Source organism: Lissotriton helveticus, chromosome 5_1 (assembly GCF_964261635.1).
Source record: "Lissotriton helveticus chromosome 5_1, aLisHel1.1, whole genome shotgun sequence".
In the NCBI taxonomy this organism is placed as follows: domain Eukaryota; kingdom Metazoa; phylum Chordata; class Amphibia; order Caudata; family Salamandridae; genus Lissotriton; species Lissotriton helveticus.
This window is the reverse complement of record NC_136065.1, coordinates 1643077209-1643104771: the sequence shown is the minus strand read 5'-3', so window position 1 is coordinate 1643104771 and position 27563 is coordinate 1643077209. Positions and strand designations below refer to the sequence as shown.

The 27563-nt window shown below is 43.7% G+C and overlaps 1 protein-coding gene across 2 annotated transcripts in view; it reads right to left on the bottom strand.

Annotated features, from left to right (window-relative positions):
- Positions 1-5893: 5893 nt before the first annotated feature.
- The window catches only part of LOC144755681 (Fc receptor-like protein 5), a 303522-nt gene continuing 281852 nt past the window's right edge, over positions 5894-27563 (bottom strand). For both annotated transcript variants that reach the window (XM_078644853.1, XM_078644854.1), the window contains 2 exons: positions 14223-14275; positions 5894-11260 (listed from right to left, as the gene is read on the bottom strand). In XM_078644853.1, the coding sequence (XP_078500979.1) occupies positions 11171-11260; positions 14223-14275 (143 nt within the window). In that variant the 3' untranslated portion in view covers positions 5894-11170. The remainder of the gene's footprint in view (positions 11261-14222; positions 14276-27563) is intronic.

The following is a 27563-nucleotide window of genomic DNA, read 5'->3' as shown; positions in this document are numbered from 1 at the left end:
GTAGAGTCGGTGACCCAGGCACTATCGGAGCAGGGAAGGAATCCAGATTTTTCTGGATTTGTCCTAGCCTCTCCAAGGAAGCTTGGTAAAAACAATGTAATCTCTCTTGCTCTGTGAAAGTGGTGCAAATGTACTGCTTCAGACCTGTGGTACGGAAAGGCTGTGGAGTCCATTGCAAATTCCAAAAGAGAGAAAGAGACAGAATAGAGAGCTAGCTAAGGAGGTGAAGGAAGTGGAATACTTGATTATCTGCTATGGGCAATGACGGTCTCGCTCCCTCTAGCCTCACAACCTCTCTAAGATTACCTAGTGAACCGGTCCCTCCAGAGAGTCCTGGCTGTGGCCACGGCTCACATTTCTGTATGTGAATCCAGCTGGCGAGGGGTGCCGAAGGGCAGCTGCATTCTGCCAAGCCACTCCTCACACTGCAAATAGTGAAGTGCCTTACACAATTTTAAAAAATCAACAACAACTTTATTCCAAGTATCTCACACATTTCTAAGACTTACTTGCCCTTTCAGATTGTGTGTGATTAGCATTAATGCAGACTGAAAACCTCGAGGACAGATTCTTGGCTGAGTGTCGGACGGTGGCTCTTGCTTTCAAAAATGTTACTCTTAACTACTCAGTGGGGAGCAGGTTTGTGGAAGAGTGAACGGGCAGGGACTTACCCAAGAAGCAGGCCCATTCTCCTGGTATAGCCCCACCATAGACGTCATATAGATTTCAGAGGGTCTCTCCGTTACCCCTTTCACCCTCTGATTTGTTTCAGTGGTGGCTGCCAATCAAAGACCACAAGAGGAGAAATAGTCCAGCAAGTGCATCTGAAAAAGTACATTTTCAATAGCAGCTTCATGTAGTCTAATTTATTTTAGTATTTCTGTGCTTACTGAGACCTTAAGAACAGTGGGGCACATTTACCAGCCCCATGCTCCGGTGGCGTAGCACCATTTCCCATATTTACAAGGTGGCGCAAAGCCACTTAACCCGGCTTTACACTACCTTGTGAACATGCCCCTTTCTGCCGCAGCCCTCTGCAGCAAAGGGGCGTGCAATGGGTGCTTCTGTGGGCATTCCACCGCAACACCCATTGCTTTTTGACGCTGCCCCAGACTTGCAAGGCTGGAGCAGCGCCAAAAACGAAAGCCAGGAAATACTTGGTCTTAGTTTGGTGATACAAGGAGAAATTAATAATTTCTCCTGTTTTTTATTCTTTGTATGTGTGCTGCATTGAGCACACACAGAAAGAGCAAATCACCATTCCTGCTTTCCTGCACGTAAACAATCTCCCCTACAGTACAGGCCCCCTTGCAACATAGCAGTACGGTACGCAGCTTTTTTTGCACCATCGCTAGGGGAATCACAGGGGTGCACCGTATTCTTGTGAATATGGTGCATCCCTGCGTTTAAAAAATGTCAGAGCGCGGCATTGACAAATTTGGCGTAGCACCGTGCTCTGACATTTTTAGGTAAATATGCCCCAGTGTCTCTTGTGAAACTCGTGGAAGGCTAATTGCTTGGAGCTATTTGCCAGCCCGTATACTGAGCAAGGAGAGGGCGAGAAGAGCTGGGAGGGCTGCAATATAGACGCTGCTGGATGAATATGCAGCCTAAGCTCAACCCCAGTAAGGCTTGGGGACCAAATATGTCTAACTATAGTGTCTTGAGCAGACGCACCATGACTCTGCTGTGAGGACGCAGGCAACGCCTAATTAATGTGCAGCGCATATATCTATATATGTGCATTCAATTGATTATGGCTGTATAGTTTATATAGAAATAGTAGTAAATGTGAGATGGAATGGAAAACCTACATTAAACAGTGCCATTCACTAAATAAAATAAAGACAGCGATATTTCTTTTCAGTAGGCCATCGTAGGACTGGTAACCCTACTGTTAGTCTTCTATAATAGATTTTGCTAATAACAACACTTTTTTCCTGTTTAGAGCCTCATATGTCCTAGAACTTGCCGATAGCTGCTGATAAAGGTTGGAAGTCTCGGCATTTAAATTTTTGAGCTGATTTGTATTTATCAAGTTTCAGAAAGTGTTTGAACATTTGGCTTTTCAGTCACTAGGCCAGCTTCCCCCCCCCCCTGTCTTCTTCTTCTACTTCCAATATGGCATCTCTGTACTTTAATCGTCATTTGTCTATAGCGCCAAGAAACTATGAATGTGAGGGCAGTATAGAATAAGAAAACATAACAGACAATTTTCGCATAAGCAGGGTGTGGCGGCGGGTGCATAAGCAGGGTGTGGCGGCGGGTGCATAAGCTGGGTGTGGAGGCGGGTGGTCTGCTGCTTGCAGGCTGAGGGGGCGCAGTGCCTGGCTTGACAGACTAGGCCATGAAGGTGCAGATCCTCTCAAGCCCATTTCTAGGGTTAGACCCCAGGCTTGCAAGAGAAGAGGTAAGCAGCACAGTCCCTTCCTCAGGAAACCCCTCACATGTACCATGGGTCTATAGCACCGGGCGCATCTATCCCCAGAATAACAGACAAGGGAACACCGTCCTCAGGCGAAGAAGGGAAACTCACCAATTGGTTCTGTGCTCATCCTATGGAGTGCTGATGTAAGGCGTCACCTAACAAGAGGAACTAATGAGGGTTCACTACTCTGTCCATGTGAAAGCATGAGGCCTACGTCATCTTGTCTGATGTCAGACCAAGGCCTACATTAGTGGGACAACTGACTGAATGTGAAAGCATTAAAACATCATAAAACATCTGAATGATTGTTTAGCACAGCTTACCTTTTAATAATTTAAAAAGCATTTAACATGCTTGTCCCTTTGTCCATGCTTTCTTTAGGATGCCTTCATCAGGTAAATTGTTCAAGTGATTTTATCTATTTAATCTGTGTATTTAAAAAGCATTTATAAAATCTATATCCCAGATATCTAAATGGCCTGTGGCTTTTTACTACCATGTTGAGCACACTGTGTTGTCTTTTACATGATATATTATGCTGTCTTTTGAAGTCTTTAACCGAGAGCAAGGATGCTTCCTTCCCACCTTATGGCTGGATGGCACACGCGGGAGAGGCAGTGATAGTAAGCAGGAGACTGAAGAAAGGCATGGGCAGCGTGTGGACACTTAGGAGGAGAGAGAGGGTTTGGAAGTCAATGGAGGGAAACCTCCTGCTCAAACTGCAGTACTCATGAGAAGCTATTAAACGTCAATGTGATAAAGATAGACCTCAGGCCAAATGATAACTGGTATAAATGACTGAGCTGATGATTACATTGTCAATTGAGCTGATAATTGAATGGTCAATTTAATGCTGTTTCAAAGTAAGTTGTCCAAATAGTGTTTCAAGCTCATGGGGTTCATTGAATGCTACTGATAAGGCGTTCTATGTGCTTGTTTATGCTCTAGGATTTATATATCCATGGGGCATATTACCAAGGGCCATTATCGCCGCATTAGCGGGACTTTTTCCCGCTAATGCGGCGATAATTTTATTGCCCTATTACCAAGCTGTCGCTAACACCAGTTAGCGACAGCTTGTAGGCGATAGCGGGCATTTAGGGGCCCACTTTGCATGTCAGCGATAATTATCGCTAATGACATGCAAAGTGGGCATGCCAAGATGTTAGCGACTGAAAACAGTCGCTAACATCGCTATCTCCTATGATCAACACAGGCGTTTTTTTGGAAATATTCGCACTAAGCGCGAATATCTCCAAAAGCTAACGCCTGCCCTGACCAGTTCTTAGCCATGTTATCCAATGAGAGGTGGATAACATGGCTAAGAGCATTGTCACAGTAATGCCTGAATATCGCTGTATTGACAGCGATATTCACGCATTTCGCCTGTTTTTTATCGCTCCTGAGATAAACCTTGCTAATAGCAAGGTATCTCAGCGATGAAAAAGGGTGAAGGGCGGCGATAGAAATATTGCCGCTAAGTCAACACAGCGATAATTATCGCTAGTTGCTGGTAATATGCCCCCATGTTCGGTGTTGAGGCTTTGTAAAGTTGGTCTGAGTGGCAAAACTATTTCTTCGGAAGAGCTGTTCTTATTACCTAAACATGACTGTCACGGGAAGGTTGAGGTGAAATAACACTATTGCCCTCAACCCAGTGCTTGAAATGGAAAAATAGAAGTGCAGGTACTCTGTATCAGAGTACCTGCTTGTTTCTCAGAAGTGCCGGTACTCTCCAATTAAAAGTATTACGTTGCTCTCAAGAAGTGCCGGTACTCTTCCTCTCAAAATAAAAAAGTGCCGGTACTCCGTACCGGGCAGTACCGGCCCATTTAAAGCACTGCCTCAACCATAACTAACCTGCCCAGCAACAGACCTACTGTATTTCATGGACGAATGACTCTGACCTTAGGTAGGGTTGCCTGGAAAACCAGTCCCCAGGATGCAAAAGGCAGCAGCAACACAAGCTAATGGTGAACATCGGCACATCTTCCGATGAAAAACTCATCCCTCTTCCTTTGCTCCTTCTAACCCTCATTAGGGCTGCACCTGAAAGTTTGAAAAAACACAACCCATTGAGGCTTGCTAGACAATTAGAGTTGAGTCAGAAAATCAATCACCAACTGTAAGTCACAGGGAAATAAGCAACAACAGCGTTTAAACTAGGGCAGTGACAAAACCACAGAGCTAGTCTCAAGGGAGCCCAATGCTTGCAAGATGGCCACCATGGATGACGTAGTGTTCCAGAATCAGGTGCCGGAATGGCTAGTGACATAGTTTGGAAAGGGACTTGGGTGATGCTGCAGTGATTGCAAAGCCTCCTCACGAGGCAGTTAATCGAGGTTAGTGGCGTAAAGACTTCACTAGCACTCTAAGACAGCTAGCAGCCGGTGTCACATTTAAAACTATTATAAGCCACTCTGTTAAGAGGAAGGCACTGTAGGTGTAGCAGAGTGCCTGGGATGAGAGATGGCATCCCAGATACCCCCCCTCCCGCTCCCACGTACAAGTGAAGTTTGAAGACTGAAGGAAGGTGCAGAGGTCTGGCTTGGTGCTAGGAGTTTCGGCACAATTCACACCATAACTCACTCCACCTCCATGCTTCGAACACGGCGTCACGTATGACATGTTAATAAAAGGCTGTCTACAGAGAGCAACACATGTCAGGGGTCTGGGTTATGGGGTGCATTGTGCATTACACGGCATAACTAGCGAATTTGAGGGCTTTACTGTTTTGTGTTTATTGAATCATAATTAACTTTCAATTGTATATTTTCATAGAAAAATGTGTATGTGTGTGCGTGTGTAAGAGAGAGAGAGAGAGAGAGAGAGAGAGCGTGAGAGAGAGGGGGGGATAAGACCACTATCTCTAGGGCAGACCTGAAGACCATACACCAGATGCAGTCTCTTTTGTCACAATCGTCAGCATCTGAATGAAGGGTGGTGATCGGGCTTTGTTTACAGGGGTTAGGCAGTAGATAGCAAATGAAAGAAAGACAAGACAATACCAGTGCTTAGTTTAAATTAACAAAAGGTTCAATGATAAATAATAAAGTGTTTAGCTCCATAGCTACTCAAACGGATTCTCCTGATCAAGCGGACGGTGAAACAAGAACCGCCAGCTCAGAAATCCCCCAACCTGAACCATCTCTCACTGGCAGTTTGTGCTTTGATGCATTTATTGACAACTGGCAGATCTTTCGTTGTTCTTTGGCCTACAGCACTTCCAACTGTGTACCCTGGTTGATGATTGGCCTGAGGCGTGTCCCCGTCATTGAACTGATGCCTCGATCCACATGGACATCAAAGGCTGGCGACTGGATCCCAGTGTGTTCCTTTGAAGATCATTCTGGTGACCAAGCCCTTAAGAAGTAGCTCTCCCTCAGATACCACTGACCATGATTATCCTATTCTGAGTGAACACTTGGATTGGGGAACAAATTAAAGAGCTGCTTCTCCATTTTTATTTGCTTTTATTTCAATCTTTATCATTTTCACATAATATAAAAGAAGTTATATGACCTGTACAATATAAAAAGTAATAATGGCAAATATCCTTGAACACCCCGCCCGCATGCCCCTGAACTTGTTCCACTGACTAACAGATCCTAACAGAACCTCCTGTGATTGAAAATATCATGTCATATCGCCCTGCAGAGTTTGGAGGAGGTTTGACTAGGAGAGCACCATGAAGGTCCATCTATGGAAACTTCACAAAGGCTGCAGGTAAGGTGCCTGGACAGTGCTCAACTCGACATCCACATTGCAGGCAGTCCGTTCAATATTCTATAACCCTCCCTGTCCAAGACCTCATGTACATTACGCTCACAGTGGTCAAGGCCAAACATATCATGCCCGTATGCACCTCAGATGTCAAGTGGTCTCTCCTCCCGGTTAACTAAGGAACACAAATGTTTTCCTATTCATTACAACTAGACATGGTCGGTCAGGCTGTCAACAAACTCCGGAGATAGTGTTGCATCCTAATAGCACCATGCCCCTTGGCTAGACCTAGGACAAACTGCAAGAGCTTTACTTGCACTGGAGTAAGATCAGTAACCTGGCCATCTGATGTAGTCAGTAGTAACACTAGAAACACTAAGAATGAACTGAAATTAATGCCACAACCTTTCTGCGGAATTGCTGAATTGGTGTGCAATTCCATAGCATGTGCATGAAACAATCTTCATCTGCTACACAAACCAAGCCGTTACAACTGCACTAGAGCTGATCCCTAAGGAGTAAATGAATTTGTCAAGAATCTTTAATACCGAATTGTACTGTTGAGGAGGCATACATCAACCCGCTGACCAATATCGACTTCACATCTGGTTTGAGCATTGATACTTTGTTGCAAAACGCAGATGGTCACAAGGACAAAGATAGTAGTGAGCACATTCTTGTAGCATAAAGTCCAAGGGCCCAGACCCAAAACCCATGCTATCTTTAACAATGGCCTTTAGCCTGCTGGTTTGCTTCCTGGTCAGCTACAGGGTCCCCAGCACAGTACTGATATTGTCCATAACCAAACATCTCCCATTCACAAATAGATCATCCAAATGCTGAGCTCGTCATCCACGCGAGGGCACGTTGCTAGATATATCCATGTAAAAGAGACTCGCACCCTAGCCAATCCTTGGTGGATATGTAGGGACTATATCCTGCCACACATCTAAACAGGGTCGAGATCTACTGCCAAGCATCAAAAGGTTATTGCATCTTTGGGGAAAGTGGGTATCTCTGACTGGTTCCCCTCTGCAAAGAGAAGGGAGAAACAATTTTGCCATTTGGAAGCGCCCTTATCCATATAGACCTGGGATACAAGTCAGTGAATAAGTTTATGATGATATCAGAGTAAGTAGTGAAATGTCCTAAAATACAGATGTTTAAAAAACCTCTGATGATATGTTCATGAGACCACATCAGGCACCTTCTCCAGCACACGGGTGAACTCACAGGCACTCAGTACATGTGCTTGTACAACCAGCGAATATTCCTCTGCTATAGACGTTTCAGGATGTACCAAAAAATCTTCTTCATGAGGACAGCTTAGCCACAGTTACTGCGGACATTATCTTGTTGTCTACTTTTATATGAGAAAATGGCCTGTACAAGCCTCATCACTCTGACTTCAACAGAATTGTAACCATGACCCCCAAGTGGTGAACAGCATCGTTAAAACCATACAGGAAATTTGTAACCAGGATCTCGGCCCTAGCCTTGAAGAACTTGACAGGCAGTCCATATGACAACCTGGCCTTCCCTTCCTTGAGGCTAGAAAGAAGAGTCTGTTCTCCTTAAAAGTCAACACGTTACATTATTCAGAGGTCAGTCGAGGAAGTTCAACCCCAGTCAAATAGGTATTGACTCTGTGTACAGCTTCTCATAAAATGCCATACATTTGTGTAAACCCTCCAATATTGTGTTCATTATCTAGATGCTTAGCCTCAGCTCACATCACCCATTCTACAGACATCTCTAATTGGTCTATCTGTGGATATTTCCAAGTCAGGAAATACTTCCTCAAAAATGTAATCGCAGGGTGAAAAATACCTCTCTGATCAACTGTAGCATGGGACACCCTTAGGTGGTTTCATGCTTGCATTTCACAACCATAAGAGTTTCTTTAGTCTTGGCTAAAAGTTCCTACGTAAAGAATGCAAGAAAATGCCCCCTCCCAAAAACTCTGCCTAGAAAGCAACCCATATGACTGACAAGGATATGTCTCTTAGATCATTACAGCTAAAGAACACTTTGAGCTCACCAAGAAGGGAAAATAAACACATATACATCTATGTGCATCTGGCTGAAACTGCAATGTTTTACATGTGAAGGACTCCCTTGCCCATAACCACTCATGGTGCATGGCTGTCCCCTTCACGTAAAGCATGACATCCACAGAGATGAAGAAATCTTCAATCCTAGAAGAAGAATCATGCACAGTCAATAAGATGAGTAATCTCAAGGTGGACCTATTCAAAGACAAAGCTACAATAATGTTCAGCTGCTTCGACCTTGAGGCACACTCCGATGGAGCCCTGGCACCCGTCAAACCTTTGACTCGGAGGAGTTACTGGAGGTGAAAGTTGGAGCATAAACACTCCCTATAGTAATCTTTCACCCATGTGACCTACGCTAAAATATGTTGGATCTAACCTCTGAATACAAAATGGAGCAATCAACTATGAGCCCCAGAGTACAATAAACCAAAGTCAGCAGTCACTGGAACTGCTAAGGAGGAGAGGTAAATACTCTGCGGTCCTCAAAAAACACTTGTGCCATTTACGGTGCAAGTGAATTTAGTGCAGCTAGGCTAGATACTTCTTAAACATATCAGGTAAATCCATCTATCCTATCTCAATCCCAATTACTTTCATCCCACAAATAAAGGGAACTGTGAGGCCCTGCTAATGTAGTTGATGTTCTGCTAGTTAGTGTCTGCAGACAATGCCAAATATCTGAATATACAGCACAATATTCCAATCTTTTGTGGGTTTTGTCTAGTTTGGAGTCTTCAGAGGCACCAACGCCTTGCGAACCTGAAAAACTGCCCAAAACCTGTTAAGTTTACAGGACGAAATGCTCAAATTTGTTGCTTTCACAAATCATGGAAGGAACTGAATTCGCACACAACCTCTTTGCACCTCCACATCAGACGGATCAATTCTGCAGTCAAAATAACCAAACCAACATTGGCAATAACAATAGGTCAGGCTCATAATGTACTGTTAAGCTAGACCTAAACATCTTTGTAGGTTAATGGCTGCTCTGCCCTGGGTGCAAAGATGTCACAGAGAACAAGGTCTGATATAGATAGAAATCCAAATGTGTGATGATGATCCTAGGGAACAAGTGAATGTCTCACGCCACCCACAATTGGACGATGATTGTAAAAGGATAATAAATATATAGATGCAATTGGTCATAGTTTGACAGTCAGTGAGACTGGTTAACAGTCACTGGGTGCAGTTGACAGTCACTGGTTGCGGTTTACAGTCATTGGGTGCAGTTGACCGTCATTGAGAGCAGCTGACAGTCACTGGGTGGAATTGGCAGTCATTGGAAGCAGCTGACAGCCACTGGGTGAGGTTTTTGGTCATTGGGTGCAGTTGACACTCCTTGGAAGCAGCTGACAGTCATTGGGTGAGGTTGCCAGTCATTGGGAACTGTTGACAGTCACTGGGCTGAGTTGACATTTACTGGGAACAGTTGGCGATCATTGAGAACAGCGGACAGTCGTTGAGCGAGGTTTTTGTTTTATGGGCTGCTGTTGACACTCATTGGGAGCAGCTGATAGGCTTTGGGTGAGGTTGACAGTCACTGGGAACAGTTTATAGTCACTGGGACAGTTGACAGTTACTGGGTGCAGTTGGCAGCCACTGGGAATAGTTGACAGTCATTTGGGAACAGCTGCCAGTCACTGGGTGAGGATTACAGCCACTGGTAGAGTTGACAGTAATTGGGAACATGTTACAGTCACAGGGTGCAGTTGACAGTCACTGGGTGAGTTGGCAGTCATTGGGTGCATTTAACAGTCCCTGGGTAAGGTTGGCAGTGATTGGTTGCACTTGACATTCAATGGGTGAGTTGGTAGACATTGGGTGCAGTTGACAGCCACTGGGTGAGGTTGGCAGCCATTGGGTGCAGTTGACAGCCACTGGGTGAGGTTGGCAGTTATTGGGTGCAGTTGACAGTCACTGGAAGAGTTTGACAGTCATTGGGTGCAGTTGACAGTCACTGGGTGAGTTGACAGTCACTGGGTGCAGTTGACAGTCACTGGGTGAGGTTGGTAGTCATTGGGTGCAGTTGACAGTCACTGGAAGAGTTTGACAGTCATTGGGTGCAGTTGACAGTCACTGGGTGAGTTGGCAGTCATTGGGTGCAGTTGACAGTCACTGAGTGAGGTTGACAGTCATTGGGTGCAGTTGCCAGTCACTGGGTGAGGTTGACAGTCATTGGGTGCAGCTGACAGTCACTGGCTGAGGTTGACAGTCATTGGGTGCAGTTAACAGTCACTGGGTGAGTTGGCAGACATTGGGGGCAGTTGACAGTCACTGGGTGAGGTTAGCAACCATTGGGTGCAGTTGACAGCCACTGGGTGAGGTTGGCAGTTATTGGGTGCAGTTGACAGTCACTGGGTGAGTTGACAGTCACTGGGTGCAGTTGACAGTCACTGGGTGAGGTTGGTAGTCGTTGGGTGCAGTTGACAGTCAATGGAAGAGGTTGACAGTCATTGTGTGCAGTTGACAGTCACTGGATGAGGTTGACAGTCACTGGGTGAGGTTGGTAGTCATTGGGTGCAGTTGACAGTCAATGGAAGAGGTTGACAGTCATTGTGTGCAGTTGACAGTCACTGGATGAGGTTGACAGTCACTGGGTGAGGTTGGTAGTCATTGGGTGCAGTTGACAGTCAATGGAAGAGGTTGACAGTCATTGTGTGCAGTTGACAGTCACTGGATGAGGTTGGCAGTTATTGGGTGCAGTTGACAGTGACTGGGTTCAGTGGACTGTCCGTGGATGCAGATGCAGGAGCAGTTCTAATCATTGAGATGTTATATATTTAGACATGGTTCTAAATAAACAATCAGATGTCAGATTCTGTCTCAGGCACGGAGATATAGGCAGGCATGTTTGGAGTCAGCATCTTTGATATGAGTCAATACATTTTTGGTAAATGTTTACATTGACCCTCAAGGAAGATAACAGAAATTGGGACGCCAGCAAACTTCCCACGACACCTTCTTAGCAGAAAATCTCAGTGGTGCTGCCCAGCCTGGAATGGGATGATCCCTGTGTTGACCACGTCAGGGACACATATGCGAGATCCGTGTCCTTGGGAAAAAAAGAAAAACATATGAATTCTAGCTAATTGTCAAAGGGTCAAGAAATAGCTTACTGTATTGCGCCTCCCATCACTTACCCACTACGTGGCAATTGTAGGTTGACAAAAGGAGCTGATGAGGATTCACACAGTATTAATTAATCACTACAGATCACACTAAGAGGAAGTGGACGACGAAGGCTGGTCTGGGCTCCACCTGCAGCCAGTGTGCTTGCAGTGGTCACAGCCCAGGTTCAAAACCAACAGTGTATCCCGTGCCCCATGTACCCCCGTGAAAGCCAATGTGCACAGATCGTCAAATTAACAAATGCGCCTCTGTCACAATAAAAGAAATCAATGCATTTTTTCTGCATTCGTGGTTGTATTTATTTAGATAAGGAGAGGGTATCTCCGATGCCTAGGTGAACCTATATTAACTAAATCTGGGAAGACTGTATATTTTGGTAGTTTATTTTGGCACACCTTACCTGGGTACATCCCTCAAACCCAGATTCAGAGTAGTGCCACACAAGTATTCGAAATGTAAAATACAGATTAATTCTTATGTTTCTTTCCCACAAAAGACTCAAAATTATATTATCTTAAACATACAGACACTAATATATAAGTATCTCTAGCACGTGTTGCTCGACTTGCCTGGCTTTACTTTTCACTTTATGACAATATCATTTTGTAAAAAATGAAGATTAAACCATACTTTTTATTTTCATCCTTGAAAAACCCCCATACCTCTGCGCCTGTTACGGAGCGAAGCACACACTGCCTGAGGTCTGATCCAGCCTGCCATCATGTTAAATAGAGGGCTAAATGTACATAACAAAAAACAGATGAAAAATGATATTGATTTTGTTTAATTAATATACAAAATGCAATTCTGGCAATCTTTTATTATAGTGATATCGACTCTTTTGTGAAAAAGAAAAATAAGAATGGTTCTGTATTTTAGAGTTCGAACACTTGTGTGGGCACTTCTAGCTTTTCTCCCACAGTTGTATTTATGGTGGTCTTTCCAAGTTTACTGGACCGCCTGTAATGCCTGTGAGCAGATTTAGCACTTGGCATCCATCGGACTCCAAGAAGTGATGCAGTGCTAGGCCAGCAGGGCACCTATGACGTGGCTGGTTAAACCAGGCGCCACTGCTCATATGGCTATTGGTAAGTCAGAGCACGTGGACAACCCAGTGCCTGCCTAGGTGGATGAACATGCATCGTGCCTCAATAAATGTGTGCCCACTGTGTAATTTAGAGTTTAAGGTTTGACTACATGTACAATATTGGGCATGTCACGTTTCACCTAAGTGTGTTTGTAGCCCCCAAGCACTTTGAGCATGGGCCATGCCTTGCTCCTTATGCACAGTGTCATACTGTTATGGTACCTGAAGCGGAAGACAGGTTGACCATGAAATATCAAGATCTAAGTGGGGTCTGATGCTCTACTTACTTCAGAGGACACATGAGCACATGAGAATGAATGCCACACTTGACTGGATAAGGTAGAACAATTAGACCCCCTCATTAAAAGTGGCTCAGTGATAGGTGTCATAATTATTGCACTTGATAAATAACAATACCCTGGGGTATGTTATGTTTCATATGTGATAAATATCACATATTCTGTTTTTTTGGAGAACAACCTATGTATTCTGGTACTTACTACAACAAAATTTGCATGTCACAGTAAATGCTGTAATCTTTTCTCCTGTTAAGTTCCAGCAGGTAGAACCTGTCAAAATGTAATGAAGGGTGAAGCATTTAACATGCACAGTAATAACTAGGTGCAGAAAATACCACACATCTCAGGATTCCAACACCAGACACCTAGCCACTCATATTCAGCCCTTAGAAGTGAAAGGATGGAGTGGGTGAAGGACTGAATATTTCTTTTTGCTAGAGATGTGCTTGTAAACCCTAAGGTGGAAGTGAGTAAAGGACGGAGTTCTCACCGGTAACCACGTTTTCACTGTCCTAGAAGCCAAGGCATCTTCATGTTGATGGAGTTGAACAGATCACTAAAGCTGTAGGACAGAGTGCCCCATTGTTCCCTTCACTCAAAGGAGATATGTTTGCTCTGCAAACAATTCATCGTCCCATTGGGTGTACATTTTCTATTATTAATTCTAAAGCGCCTTTAATTTTGTAAACTATGTTTCGGACACAATATTCTGACAAAGGTATTCTGGCACCATACCGCCCTGTTCCATTTCGGTTTTTAGTTTGTAGTTGGCCCTGCAGGTTCCTTATCTAATGTCATATTTCCCATAGTAATGAGGGTCAGTGAGCAGATTCCTACATGATGATGGATCCTGAAAGTCCTTCGTACCCAACTATTATTGATGTCCGCGTGCTTGATGCTTAGCGAGGGAGTCAAGTAGTAGGGCGAGTGGATTTTCTGCTGGGCTGCTCTACAGCCCATGCACCAGCGAGTGAGGTAGGTGTGGAGGCGGGGCCATTTCAAACTCACTTGACTTCCCACACCTGTTGCCTAGGTGAGCTTGTGATCAAGGGAGGAGGCCACCCCCGCCACACAGAAGATGGGTCCAGACCTCCAGCTCCATAGCTGCACGTGCCACAGGTCAGTGCACGGTGTGAGGCTGGTGGACATTGGCTAACACACCTGAAGCTGCCCATAACTCGTTACTGAAAGTGATGATTAGGTCTGGCCATGATAAGACCTGCAGGTGGGATGCTGGTGACCACAGGTGCGAGGAGATTTGGAAGCTCCTATCATCTGGAAACACAAGTGATTCAGGAAACAGGTAATTGAGGTTGGAACCACAATCCCTTTAGGAAGGACCCAAGCATGTAAACATGTACGATTGGAAGGAATGCAAATAAACAAACTACAATGTGCATTGTACGCAGGAGTACTCATTGCACATGACAATGTGCCAAAGAGGTAACAATATGGGAACTGTATTCAAATAACAGCAGCACGGCATAGATTTTACTCACGTCTTTAGGGGGTGATGATTGCGCCGATGTGTCCTCACGCACTGAGGCGGCACCTGTGAAAAGAGAAGACGCAAACTGAATACGATGAAAAACAGGCAGTGGACCTGTCCGTGGCTTGGCTATGTCGTGCCTTACCTGTTGTCACATGCTGAGTTACAACATATTTATTCGCTTATGTACGGTATGTGAATGCTAGATGATGTTATCACCTTTTATCTAAAATAGAGGCACAGAGCAACACATGGGAGCGGGAGCGCTACTCCCCTCCTGTAGCTCTCTCTGCCATTAGCTGGTCTCTAGCCTCTGAGACTTCTCATTCTGAGCTGCTGCTCATACATATTTCTGCAAGTTACATTACACAGACAATCTGGGTCTGTAGTTGTGCTTTACATACTCCACTGCTTCTTTCTCTGTTGCATTGTACACCACCTGCTCCAGCCAGCAATAAGGCATCGATTGGTGTGATTTTAATACAGTAAATCCACCCCCCACCCAGCCAGAGCGATGTGCAGTTACCACGGCTCCCAGGGTGCTCCTAAAACAGTAGGGACCCGTAACCGTGTGAATGTAGTGACTTAACAGCATTTCCCAGTGTAATCTTACATAGCTGCAACGTTTCACAAGTCCATGTTTGACATGCTGCTCTAGTCCGGATTTTTTCTCTGAATTCTGGGATTTTTAGTGATGTTTTATAACAGACTACAAGTCCCACAATTCATAGGAGAAAAAAAACCTGGCTTGGAGCAGCACATCACACATTAACCTAGGAAACGTGGGGTTGCTGATCTTACTGCACTAATGCCTTCTCTCGGTGAATTGGAATTAAAGACATCAACTATGATTTATATAGTGCTGATGCTACCCCAAAGGGCGTCCAGGTGTTAGTACTCTATACCAGTTCAAGGGAATGAAAAGCTATGCTAGTTGCAACCTCAATTTAAAAAACAGTTTTTTTCCAAAAGACCATCGGTCCGATTCCGATGAGGGCGGGAAAACCTCCTGCCCACATCAGAATGTGCAATTCAGATTCCTTTCCGACCAAGCCATTCTGATGGCCTTGGTCGAAAAGGAATCTGACTCGGTTTTCCTGATGGCTTACGAGCGGCTCGGAGAGCCCGTCCGCCATCCGGAAACCCTTCAGTACTCTCTTCCCAGCAGACAGAGTACAATGGCATTTTTCTACTTCCTTTTTGTGTCTGTCTTTCTGGCATAAAAAGGCAGGGGAAACTGTCTTTGAAGTCCCACAGAAGGGCCCCCATGGGTGTGTGGCCGTCGAATGGCGACGTAGGTGCCCCCTGTTGATCCTTGCACCCGGTGGTAGGCACCTTACTGTGCCTGCCACCGGGTGCAGGGATGAACTGCACCCCTGCTCTTTTAATGAGCGTATGCATTCCGTTCGGAATTAATGCTCTCATTGAAAGGTATAGGCATGCGACCGTCCAGGGTTTGGTCGCATCCTACTGGCTGGTCTGTATCCGATGACAGGAGGTCGTTCGGTTACAGTACCTGACCGATGTCGGACAGACTGCAGTCCGTACGACATCGGAATGAGGCGCCATGTGGTCAGCAGAGCCTTTTAGATTCAAAGGAAGAGGGTTCCACAATTTAGTGGATATGGAACTTCCTCACTGTCTGCACTTCATGAACTTGAGGACCAACAGAAAGTTCTGTAAGACAAAGCAAAGCAGGCAGTTATGGAGATACCTAGAACATTGGGTCAGCGTTGTTCACGGTTTTGTTTTTAAAGCATTAGACTTTGAACATGATTTACTTTTGCACCAGAAGCCAGTGAAGAGATTTAAGGTGGATGTTAATAGGCATAGGTCAGCAGCGGCGGCTCCTTCGTTGGAGCGGCAGAGCGTCGCCCCACTTAAATTACCCCAAAAGATGAAAAATACAATGGTGATTCATTATCATTTTATTTTTTTATCCTCCCATCTTGAACCAACCGTTAGGATGGGGGCAGGACCACTGTTCAATGACGCAAAAGACACAAAATTAATGGACGGAATGCAGAGCAAATCAAAACATTCACCCCCAATCAAGAGATATGGGTTAAATCCATCATTCTTTTGCTCACCATGACACCCAAGTTTAGACTTGGCCATATGCAAATCAGTTTTGACCCTGTGCCTCATGGGAACAGTCCAGCCTGAACTGCCAAGCCAGGTCCTCCTGGGACCGGTAAAAAGCATCCTAGGACCGGTTTCAGGGTTTCACCCCTCTTCAGCCAGGATAGCGTGAATCCAGTGGCACAGTGAGCCTGGGACCCACATCTGGGCATACCCGGTGCACTTAGGGCGAGAAAGCAAAAGACACACAATTGATGGATGGAATGCAGAGCAAATCAAAACATTCACCCCCAGTCAAGAGATCAGGGTTAAATCCATCATTCTTTTCCTCACCATGCCACCCCAGTTTAGACCTGGCTATAAGCAAATGGGAACAGTCCAGCCCGAACTGCCAAGCCAGGGCCTCCCTGGACTGAAAACACGCATCCTAGGACCGGTTTCATGGTTTCACCCCTCTTAAGCCAGGATAGCTTTGCATTTGTCACCCCGAGTGGGAAGGGTATGCCCAGACGTGGGTCCCGTGCTCTCTATGCCACTGGAGTCAAGCTATCCTGGCTGGTGAAGGCTGAAAGCCCAGAACCGGTCCTAGGATGCTTGTTTCTAGTCCAGGGAGGACCTGGCATGGCAATTTGGGCTGGACTGTTCCCATTGGGTGCAGGGGCAAGACTGATTTGCATATGGCTGGGCCCAAACTGGAATGGTATGGTGAGCAAACAAACTATAGATTTAAGCCCAGATTTCTGTACTGGGGTGAATGTATGACATTGTTCTGCATCCTGTCCATCAATTGTTCTTTTTGCATGGTACAATGACAGCAGCAGGGAGGAGGGGTGACGTTTGAGCACTTTTCAAAGTGTGCATGTCCCTTCGTCCGGCTGTCTTGCGACAGGCCGCCAGACATTCACAATTTGGAACCTCTAACCCAGCTGTCTTAAAACAGCTGGGGACCACAGAGTGAGGCCACTCCCTCCAATCGTGGCGCTGTTCTCACAGCATGAGAGCAGCACCAGGATTGGTGCCCTCAATGCATCCAGTTTCTGAGAAGAGGTCCGGAGCTGAGGGGGTCGGTTCAGGTATGTTTTTTAATATTAATAATTGAGTTTGCGCCTGCTCCCCTTTCTCCGTCAATGACACCTACTCGTACCCGGGCGGACCGCATATTAGCGTGCCTTCAGCCCGATGTTGTTGTAATGAAATGGCCATTAACCTTGGTTCATAGTCTTTTTTTCATGTTTTCTTTTTGTCATAGTCTTTTTTCAGTTGAAGTAATCACCCAAAAAATGCAGACAAAAGAATTATTATTTACTCATCTCCCAGTTTTACAATGCCACTAATTTAATTAAAAAAAAATTCCAACCCCGAAAATGATCCTCCCAAAATGGTGCGGACAAATTTCCGAAACTAGGCCGCCATTTTCTTACAACCGCGGTCTAGTCTTTACTCACATATGATACTGGGCTTTTTCCTGCCAGTATTTAAACAACATCGGGCTGAAAACACGCTAATATGCGGTCCGCCTGGGTACGTGTAGGTGTCATTGATGGAGGAGTGCTGAGCCAAGTAAGATCTTTTCTTCCCTAACAGGAACCCAGGATCCCTGATAAATGCTTGTTTTTTCTTCCAGGTCACACTATGGGGAATAACAAACCAATATTTTGCATTTACCCATGGCCCTTCCCTTGACTCAAATACTTTATATGCATTCTTCTAGAGTTACTACACTCCCCTCCACCCTGGAAGTCCATGAGGCAAGGCGTTGCCAAAACAGAAAATATGTTATTACAAATTGTGAACAGTATGTTTATATGTTTGTTTTGCCTTGTAATGTTTGCTCACAAGTGTTTCTTTCTTTTTACCAATGTTTTTAACGATTAACAATGCTTTCTCAGAATAGAGTAGTCTGATGTGTTTGAAGGTGTCACGTTGCAGACAAGCACTAATTAAATATTTTTTACTACTAAGGGCACCGACACAAACTATAGAGGAACGCATTGATTTAAGCACTGCATATGGTTTGGACCTTGCCACGTTAGAAGTGGGAAGGCAATATTTACTAATCTCTTTGTAACTTTATTTCCACAAACAGATACTACAAGTCGGATTTCAACCATATGTATTAAATTTGGTGTTCACACATTAGGTATGCATCTGTTCTTTATTATATTATTTATTTATTATAGGATAGTTTTTTTCACGGAGTGGTACGCATGGGGCTGGTCCCCATGTGATCCTGAAGAAGAGGCTTAGGGGACACCTCGAAACATGTCGACCAAATACTAGGGAAAGTATACACATAACAGTTACACTTCCTCCCTACTATTAACACCTTTTTATCCATACCAACTAGGAGCAAGAATAAATTAATCACTCACTAACTAGCTATTTTTAGCATCACCTTCACCACTCCCCCAAACATTGCACTACACATCTTTCACAAAAAGTGCTCCTACGTAGTTCCCCAAGTTGCAGCACGCCCCAGACAGTAGCTGTCTGGGATGGCCCCAATGAAGAAGCATGTCATCCAGGGGCAACCCCTTGGTGAGTGAGGGGACTCAAGAAGAGAATTTTCTCTTCTTAGTTTTGTGGCGTTGTTTCGCACATTTAGCGGAAGCCCTTCCCTTTGGTTAGGTTCTCTGATCTGTCATTTACAGATTTGTTAATAACTGTTATTAAATGTAGAACAAGCTGTTTGTGTGAAGTTGATGAACTTGATTTCGTGAACCCATGCCTACGAGGCCAACAGTATTATCGTAGCAAAGGTGTTACTGTCTCTTCAAGAAGAGCAGTTAGTCTATAGCTACTGAGTTATGATATGGGAACACGCTTGTAGAGCAGCTGTAAAATTAATCCATTCCAGCAGTGGGAATGGACTGATGTCTGAATTATGTTTTTATTGTAAGGCAAAATAATTTTGGCCCAGTTATTCGTATCAAGCTGAACCAAGGCAAAATAAATTACATTAGGTCCTGTTGGATGTGGTGATCGGGAAGAAGTAATACATTTATGACTCTGATCTATTGTAATTTAAATATGAACTTTAATTAATTAGGTGTAGTCTCCTCTTCTGTTTGGCCCCTTTATAGCTCTCTCAGTAGATTCCGAAATCCCTTTGAACCATTAGTTGTTATTATTTCATGTGGAAAACAGTCCATGCTTCTTTATGATTGATTATAACGTCGCTAAAAGCACAATTGAGGTTTTATAATGATGTTAAGAGTGTCATATCTATCCCTTCAAACATCAGTTATTTGCTGATTCAATAAATAATTAGTATTTAGAGCCTAAGCATCAGCACGTTATGGCCCAATTGTGACTGAGGGCAAATCCCTATGGGAATGATCATGGAATAAGTCTGAGTTTGGGGATTAAACTTTAAAGTTTGAGGGCAGTCACCCACACTATTTCCACTAGAATTTAATACAAATGTAGACACTATTCCATGAGATACACTTTTCCCCTACCATCAGCTGTAGATTGAAAGGCACTGGCCAATTTCCAACTAGGATTTGATGTAGATTCAGTTGTAAATGCATAAATTAAGGGATAGTAATATTCATTGCCCGGTACCAGAGTCTCCACTACCAGTACACACATTTTCTTTATTAGCAGATTAATATTAATAGGAGGTTAACGTAATGATCGAAGTGAAGCAATTCCAATATTATTAGGGCATATGTATTAAACCATGAAATTAATGAATGAATGAAATGGTTTTTATATAGCGCATGGCTACCCTGGAGCATCCCAGCGCTGTAGCGGTTACTAGAGTTGGCAGGCAGTCTAAGGGAAGAGCCACGTCTTTAGTTGTTTCCGGAATGCAAAATGGTTATGTTACCTATGCAGATGCAGCAGCAGGCTATTCCATATTTTTGAGGCATTATATGGGAAACGTCGGCCACCACTTTTGGCCTTCTTAATCCTAGGTAATGATGCAATATACAACTCATCAGAGCGGAAGCTTCGGTTGGCTTTGTGGGGGTGAATCATGGCTTTTATGATAGGAGGTCCATTCCCTCCTAGAGTCTTATGGCCAACTAACAGGGCCTTAAAATGAATTCTCTCCTGCACCGTTAACCAGTGGAGGGCACATAGTGCCGGCTTTGCCGAGCAGCGATTTTGGTCTCCCGTTAGCAGTCTTGCGGCGGTGTTTTGTACGATCTGCAATTTTGTGGTGACTGACTTTGGGGCGCCTAAGTAAAGGTATTACCATAGTCTATCCTGGAGATGATAAATGCTAGGACCAGCCTTTTTTTTGCTTGATCAGGTAGGAGGGGCAGCACTTTGCCTGTCATTCTTAGCATGCCATAATATGCAGCAGCTGTCTTCCTGGCTTGGACTTTAAATGTAGGATTATGGTCCAACCAAACACCCAGGCTTTTTATCTCACTTTTAGGGCTGGGTGCAGGACCCATACATGCTGGCCACATGGTGTTAGATTTAAAATGTACCTGGTTGCCATATCAGTCCACAAATTGATCATAACCCAATGGTTTTTCAAGATCTGTATTGATAATTATAAATTGTTTTTCTTAAATTTGATGTATTTACCCCGACAGCCATCATGTATTTTAGAAATGATGGGGCTTGAAATGAGTCTTAAACAGATATTTCTCTCAATTTGATGAAGTTTATATCATGCAATGACTCGGCCATCCAAATTAAAAGCTTTGTATTCTCCTTTCTTAACATATAATAGTTACAACTTCCATTGAAAATCAAGACCATTAAGCCCACTAGCTACAGTTTGATAGCTTTTTTGGGGGGGGGATGGGGGGAGGGGGGGCTTGTTAGATAACCTCTCATCAAAACTACTTTGATCTGATTATCCCGTTGACAGCAAATTATGTATCCAGTTGGACTCATTTTTAATTATTAGTATTGTCTTCATTAATATTCATTTTTTTGCCCTTTCGTTTTTACGCATACCGATCGAAAGATAATAGGACGTACTGCCAGGAGACAGGAGCAGGGAGGCCGATTCTCAGCAAGGAGGCAACCGACAAACCTAAGAGGCCAGCCCTAGTTTGTATTTCGGTTCTCTGCAAAAAACGGACCCAATTGAAAACGGCTCGATACTGCAGTGACTCTCCACTGAGCACACATGGAAAACTACCGACAACAGTGGTCATAAAACCGGTGGCTCCTCCTGGCAGACTAATCCAGCAAGACTACATCGTAATCACAGACATTTCCTGATGGTTACCAATAGATGTAGATGACACCAAAAGACACATTGACATAATTCCCTATCCGTGAGAGACAACACACTTTGCGAATTGAGCACAGCTACCTGTGATTGATCAATCATCTTAAGGCCTATAGAAACCCCTTTTAATCAGCACTCTCCAGTAGAGATATGAACTCCATCTGGAATAAGAATCAGTCCTGATGAAGGTGTACTAAAAGAAAACCGAAACGCCGCGTCGACCTTTTTGATTCTTTTTGTATTTTACTTCCCAAAATTTTTTCTTAAAAATGTCTGATGTGATATGTTTTTAATGATGTTGTTTGAATAATGAATTATAAATTGCTTATGTGAATAAATTTTATAACCGAGTTTTACCAAACATGTATTGTTGTTGATTACCAATATATTGTGAAACATTGTTTTGAACTTGTGTTAATTTATAATTGTCCCTTTTTATGATACAGGTAGAACTTAAATACACCATTTTTTACTTTGTATTTTTTACTCTTTGCCTTTCCCGCCCACTTTACGGCATGCTGTTTTAAGCAATATACCCCTATTAGTAATATTGCAATTGGACATATCCTTTACTGTCCTTTTAATTGGAACTTCTTTCATTTATAACATTCATTAATATTCACCCATGATGATTTAAAACATGGAGAAATCCTTGTAACTGGATACTTTTGTTTATCCCATATGGTTCCCATGTGTTTAGGCTTTTACATTTTTTTATTTGTATTTATTACACACCAGTGAAAATCTTCTCTATCAACTACGAGGGTACTAGTTTGCTCAAAATTTCACCATTGTCTTTTACAGAGATATACCGTGGAGATAGATTAGGAAATTCCACAGACGTAGAGAGGGATGAGATGAAATCAGTTGTTTCTTGTAAAATATTTCCTGTATTATTCCTGTACCTATCCCCACATCTGTAATTGTCAGCTAATTTCCTTAAGGGGATCAGCCAAATTTCTTCATTTGTCTCAACAACCACTGACTGGTGTTTTAAAAATGTTACAAGATATTCTAGCAATTTGCTTGTTTTCACTGCTTACAATGTATTTTGGGCAATGCTTTTGAGTGAATCTGAGATGTATTTTACTTCCTGGGAGTGAGTATCAATTGTGGTAGAATCAACTTCCATAGTAGGCATCATGGTCCCAGGGTGCTTGGTATGGCTCCCATGACAGTCAGATGAGATATAAGTGTGGTGAATCATCTTGTTCTATGATGGTAGTATTAGCGACAATTGTAGCTAAAATGGAAAAAAGGACGGGATGTATTGGCATTATCCTCAGTAGTTTTTTCTCACTCATTTGTATGCCAGATCTGCAGTTTGTGTGCTCCCATTATCAGCAAGTGGAACTGTACCTCCCTCAGGTGACAAATATTCATGTTTTTAATTTATTTATTGCATCATAAGATAGTGGCACAAGATTAGTCACTTTGGGATCAAATTACAGCTCAGTGCCCACTTTACCAAAAATAGATTCTCCTTCTGGGGATAGAATTTAAATTGGGTTTTTTGAATTGTGATATCCAATTCCCATACCACTCTTGTTCTAAAAAGTCTACCTCTGCCTAATCATCTATCCTGCTCTGTGTATGTATAACTGCAATGGAGGCTCCCAAAGCAGACACTCATGGTTCATAACCATCAATGTTTATTGTAACAATAGTTTTTATCACAAGCATGTGTTAGTATATATAGTTTGAAAGTAAAATGTGAACAACTTTCTAAAGTGGAAGTCACCTTTACCTCAGTCAGGTGACAATGTCTCATAGTCTCCTTCCGTCTCACTTCCTGGTAGCCAGGTCTACCTCAGCACTCATGAGTTTTGCAAAGCGGTTGGGGGCAAGACCAGTGAAGGCACTTTTGAAAATGTATAAATCTAAATGTTTGGCTATAGCCACGTATGGCTCCTCTATATGGGGCCACACATTGCAGGACAGGATCCAAGTTGCGGAAAACAAGTTTTTAAGATCTCTTCTCTCAGTACCCCAGTCTACCCCAACTTTTTCAATACATACTGAACTAGGGTTGGGATATGTAACTGATTTGTTGAAAGTTGCCCCACTGATGTGTTGGGTAAAGACCTGGCTAAACCAAGAAATTACATTGAATCATCAGATTTTAGGTGATTGTGTATCTATGGATAAAGCTAACAGGGTTCCCTGGCTTGTGTATGTAAGACTAATGTTTACAAGACTAGAGCACCCCGAGATTTACACGTCACCAGATTGTATTAAAAAGAAGGATGTGAGCTGGGCAAAGACTAGTTTTCTAAATATGTTAGCAATGGAACGTGAGGAGCAGGAGCTAAAGAAACCTTTTGTAAATGCTAATTATGTGTTATTAACTACTCCCTCACTTGAGCCGTATTTAAAAATTGTAACTAGACCTTTTCATCGCCAGCTTCTGATTAGATTTCGATTCAATTTAATTCATTTACCTTTAGGTTTTTTTCCTACCTGGGGTAAACCTGAAAATTCTAATCCATGTCATTGTGATAATTTTTCAACCCAGGACACTCTGCACTTTATTATGTTTTGTGAGTTTTTCTCTGACATTCGGAAAAACATTTTAATACCAATATTCAGATAGGCGGGTTTTCTATAAGTTAGGCCTGCTCTCACTTATTTACAGATGTTAAGTAGCACTCGCAAAATTTTTTGTGTTGCCAGTTTTTTGGTGGCTGCTGACTAAACTAAAAGATTAGCCATCCTTAACAATCCTGTCTGATTTTAATATTTATTGACTGAAATTATGGGTATTTATTGTATACTGATTGTTATTGTTGATTTTATATATATGAAATGTTTGTAACCTTGTCTTTTATGATTTTAAATAATCGAATAAAGTGTTTTGACTGACTGACACTTCCTGGTAGTCCTTCTAGGAGGACTACTCCTGCAAACGTATAAAATCTGAGTTGAAGACTTTGTAAGTTGGGTAAAGTACTGTGATTACATTTTCTTTGTTTCTGTCGTTTATATTCGGACCTGTATCTTTACCTATGCCAGCTTTGCCTTGTCTTGTAATCAAGTTAAATTAATGGAAGGAGCCCATAGAGAATTACCTTGGGGGACATGTTATTCTATCAATTGCTAGTTTTCTTTTATTTTGACCCTAATTATCTTTCTAACATACATGATAAATTTGCTTGATCACCAATTAAATTATAGATTACATGTCTGAAGTGCAATACATCTCTCATTATAAGATTTTCTTCCACTTCGTAAGTGTCTGATATACAAGATCTGTACTCAAGTCCAGATATACATTTGCCTCAACACGGACACAGGAAGTTCAATTTCCTTTTTTAAACACCAAAACGTATTGCCTTCTATTCTTATAAGCTGTGATGAGTGGACTGGTAATTCCATAGAGACATTTATTTGTTTATTTTACTTTATAATATACAGCGCAGAATAAACAAAATGGTGTTAGCACGCTTTACCTAAAAAATAACAAGTTGAGAGAAATTTCTTACAATGTATGAGTTAAAGTAATAACAAGTGAGTTAGAAACCATGACTGGCATAGGGAACAAAACATGCATATTTAATACTCACTGAAGGAAGCAATGAGCATAAATTGGAGAAAGCTAGTCGTAGTGAGAAAGGAGAAAGTAAAACTGAGAAGGGATGAAGGGACAGGCAGGAGGGAGGAGCCAAAGTAAGGAAGACCATGGAGGGCTAAAACATAGTAGACAGTAATGAATAGAAAAAAGGAGCAGAAGGAAGTGGGAAAGGCTCAGGGGACAGGAAGACACTAGGTGAATGTCAGGGAAATGGAGAAAAATATGAAGCACAAAAGGAAGTGAGAGGAGGTGGCCCTGAATAGGATGAGATGGTAATTTGAGTTCCTTGAGGAGCAGGTCATTATTTAGTGGAAGGAAGTATGAGTGGAAGAGCTGAAGAGACAGGAAGGGAAGCAGACCAGGAAACCTTAAGCTAGACGATCTGAATAGAACCAGCATGACATATGACTGGGGAGAAAAGTATTGTGCAGAATGAAAAATTAAGCATACATATGAAAATGAAACGGATGTGCTTCAAGTTATTTCTAAAAAAAAAGCAAGTCCATGGTACATCTGATGTTTTCTGGCATAGAATTCTAAACGGGTGGGGCAGTACAGAAAAGGAATGGCTGTGGTGTGAGATTGTTTCTGGTTCTAGCCAAAGAGTGTCTTTGTTCCTTATCTCTTTCTGAATGCTGTAGATGTTTAGTGAATTGTGAAGACATTCTGGTTATTTTTCATGAAGTGCTTTGAAGTTAATGAAGGTGGTTTTGAACTTAATCATCACTTTAATAGGGAGCTAATCCAGATCTCTAGCGAGATATGTTAATATTTATTTGTCTTAAATTCCAGCCTAGCAGCAGAATAAAGAACATATTTAAAGTGCTTAAGTATATATTTTGTCCAGTGCAATCAGAGTTGAGTTTCCATAATCAGTGCAACAAACAGCAAGAGCATGAACAATTAGCCTGACTTCAAGAGGCGGCAGAAATGGCTTCAACTTTTGAAAGTGTTGATCTTGCCTTAGATACCATGTGAGCAATATGAGCAGGCAAGGTAAGGTGGTTTTCCACTAGAGACGCAGACACTTTACCTCATGTGCTGTGAGTGTGAGAATGTGATTGAGGGCAGGTCAGGTAGCAGTTGACATGTTGGTGAATATCATTGGATTTGTGAAAGATAATGCATTACATTTTTCAGGGTTAGGTCTCAAGAAAGTTTAAGACATCCTTTTTTAATCAATCAATCAATTACAAAAATTTGTATAGCGCGCTACTCACCCCTGAGGGTCTCAAGGCGCTGAGGGGGGGGGGGGGTCGCTACTGCTCGAACAGCCAGGTCTTGAGTTGTTTCCTGAAGGAGAGGTGATCATGGGTCAGCCGTAGGTGAGTGGGGAGGGAGTTCCATGTCTTGGCTGCCAGGTAGGAGAAGGATCTTCCTCCGACGGTGGATTTCCGAATTCTTGGGACAGAGGCGAGGGCGAGGCTGGCGGATCGGAGCTGGCGGGTGGGTGTGTAGAAAGTGAGGCGGCTGTTGAGGTACTTCGGGCCCAAGTGGTGGAGAGCCTTGTGTGTGTGGGTGAGGAGTCTGAACATGATTCTCTTGTTAACGGGGAGCCAGTGCAGGTCTTTCAGGTGGGCAGAGATGTGGCTGCGGCGCGTGATGTCCAGGATGAGTCATGCTGAGGCGTTCTGGATGCGCTGGAGTCTTTTCTGGAGTTTGGCTGTGGTTCCAGCGTAGAGGGTGTTCCCGTAGTCCAGACGGCTGGTGACGAGGGCCTGGGTGACCGTCTTCCTGGTTTCGGTGGGGATCCATCGGAAGATCTTTCGGAGCATGCGCAGGGTGTTGAAGCAGGATGATGAGACTGCGTTCACGTGCTTGGTCATCGTGAGGGAGGAGTCCAATATGACGCACAGGTTGCGTGCGTGGTCCGTTGGTTTGGGTGCGCTGCCCAGGGCAGGGGGCCATCAGGAGTCGTCCCAGACGGAAGGGGATGGTCCGAGGATGAGGACTTCCGTCTTGTCTGAGTTCAGTTTCAGATGGCTGATCTTCATCCATTCCGCGACGTCTTTCATTCCTTCCTGGAGGTTGGCTTTGGTGGTGGCGGGGTCGTTGGTGAGGGAGAGGATCAGCTGGGTGTCGTCGGCGTAGGAGATGATGTTGAGGTTGTGTTGGCGGGCGATGGCTGCGAGGGGGCTCATGTAGACGTTGAAGAGGGTGGGGATGAGTGAGGATCCTTGCGGGACGCCGCAGATGACTTCGGTGGCTGCGGATCGGAATGGGGGGAGGCGGACTCTCTGGGTTCTTCCGGCGAGGAACGAGATGATCCACTCCAGGGCCGCTCCTTGGATTCCGGTGTTGCTGAAGCGCTGTATCAGGGTGCGGTGGCAGACTGTGTCGAAGGCTGCTGAGAAGTCCAGGAGGATGAGGGCAGCCGTTTCCCCGTTGTCGAGCAGGGACCTGATGTCGTCAGTGGCTGCGATGAGGGTGGTCTCGGTGCTGTGGTTTGCTCAGAAGCCGGACTGTGAGGGGTCGAGGGATCCATTGGTCTC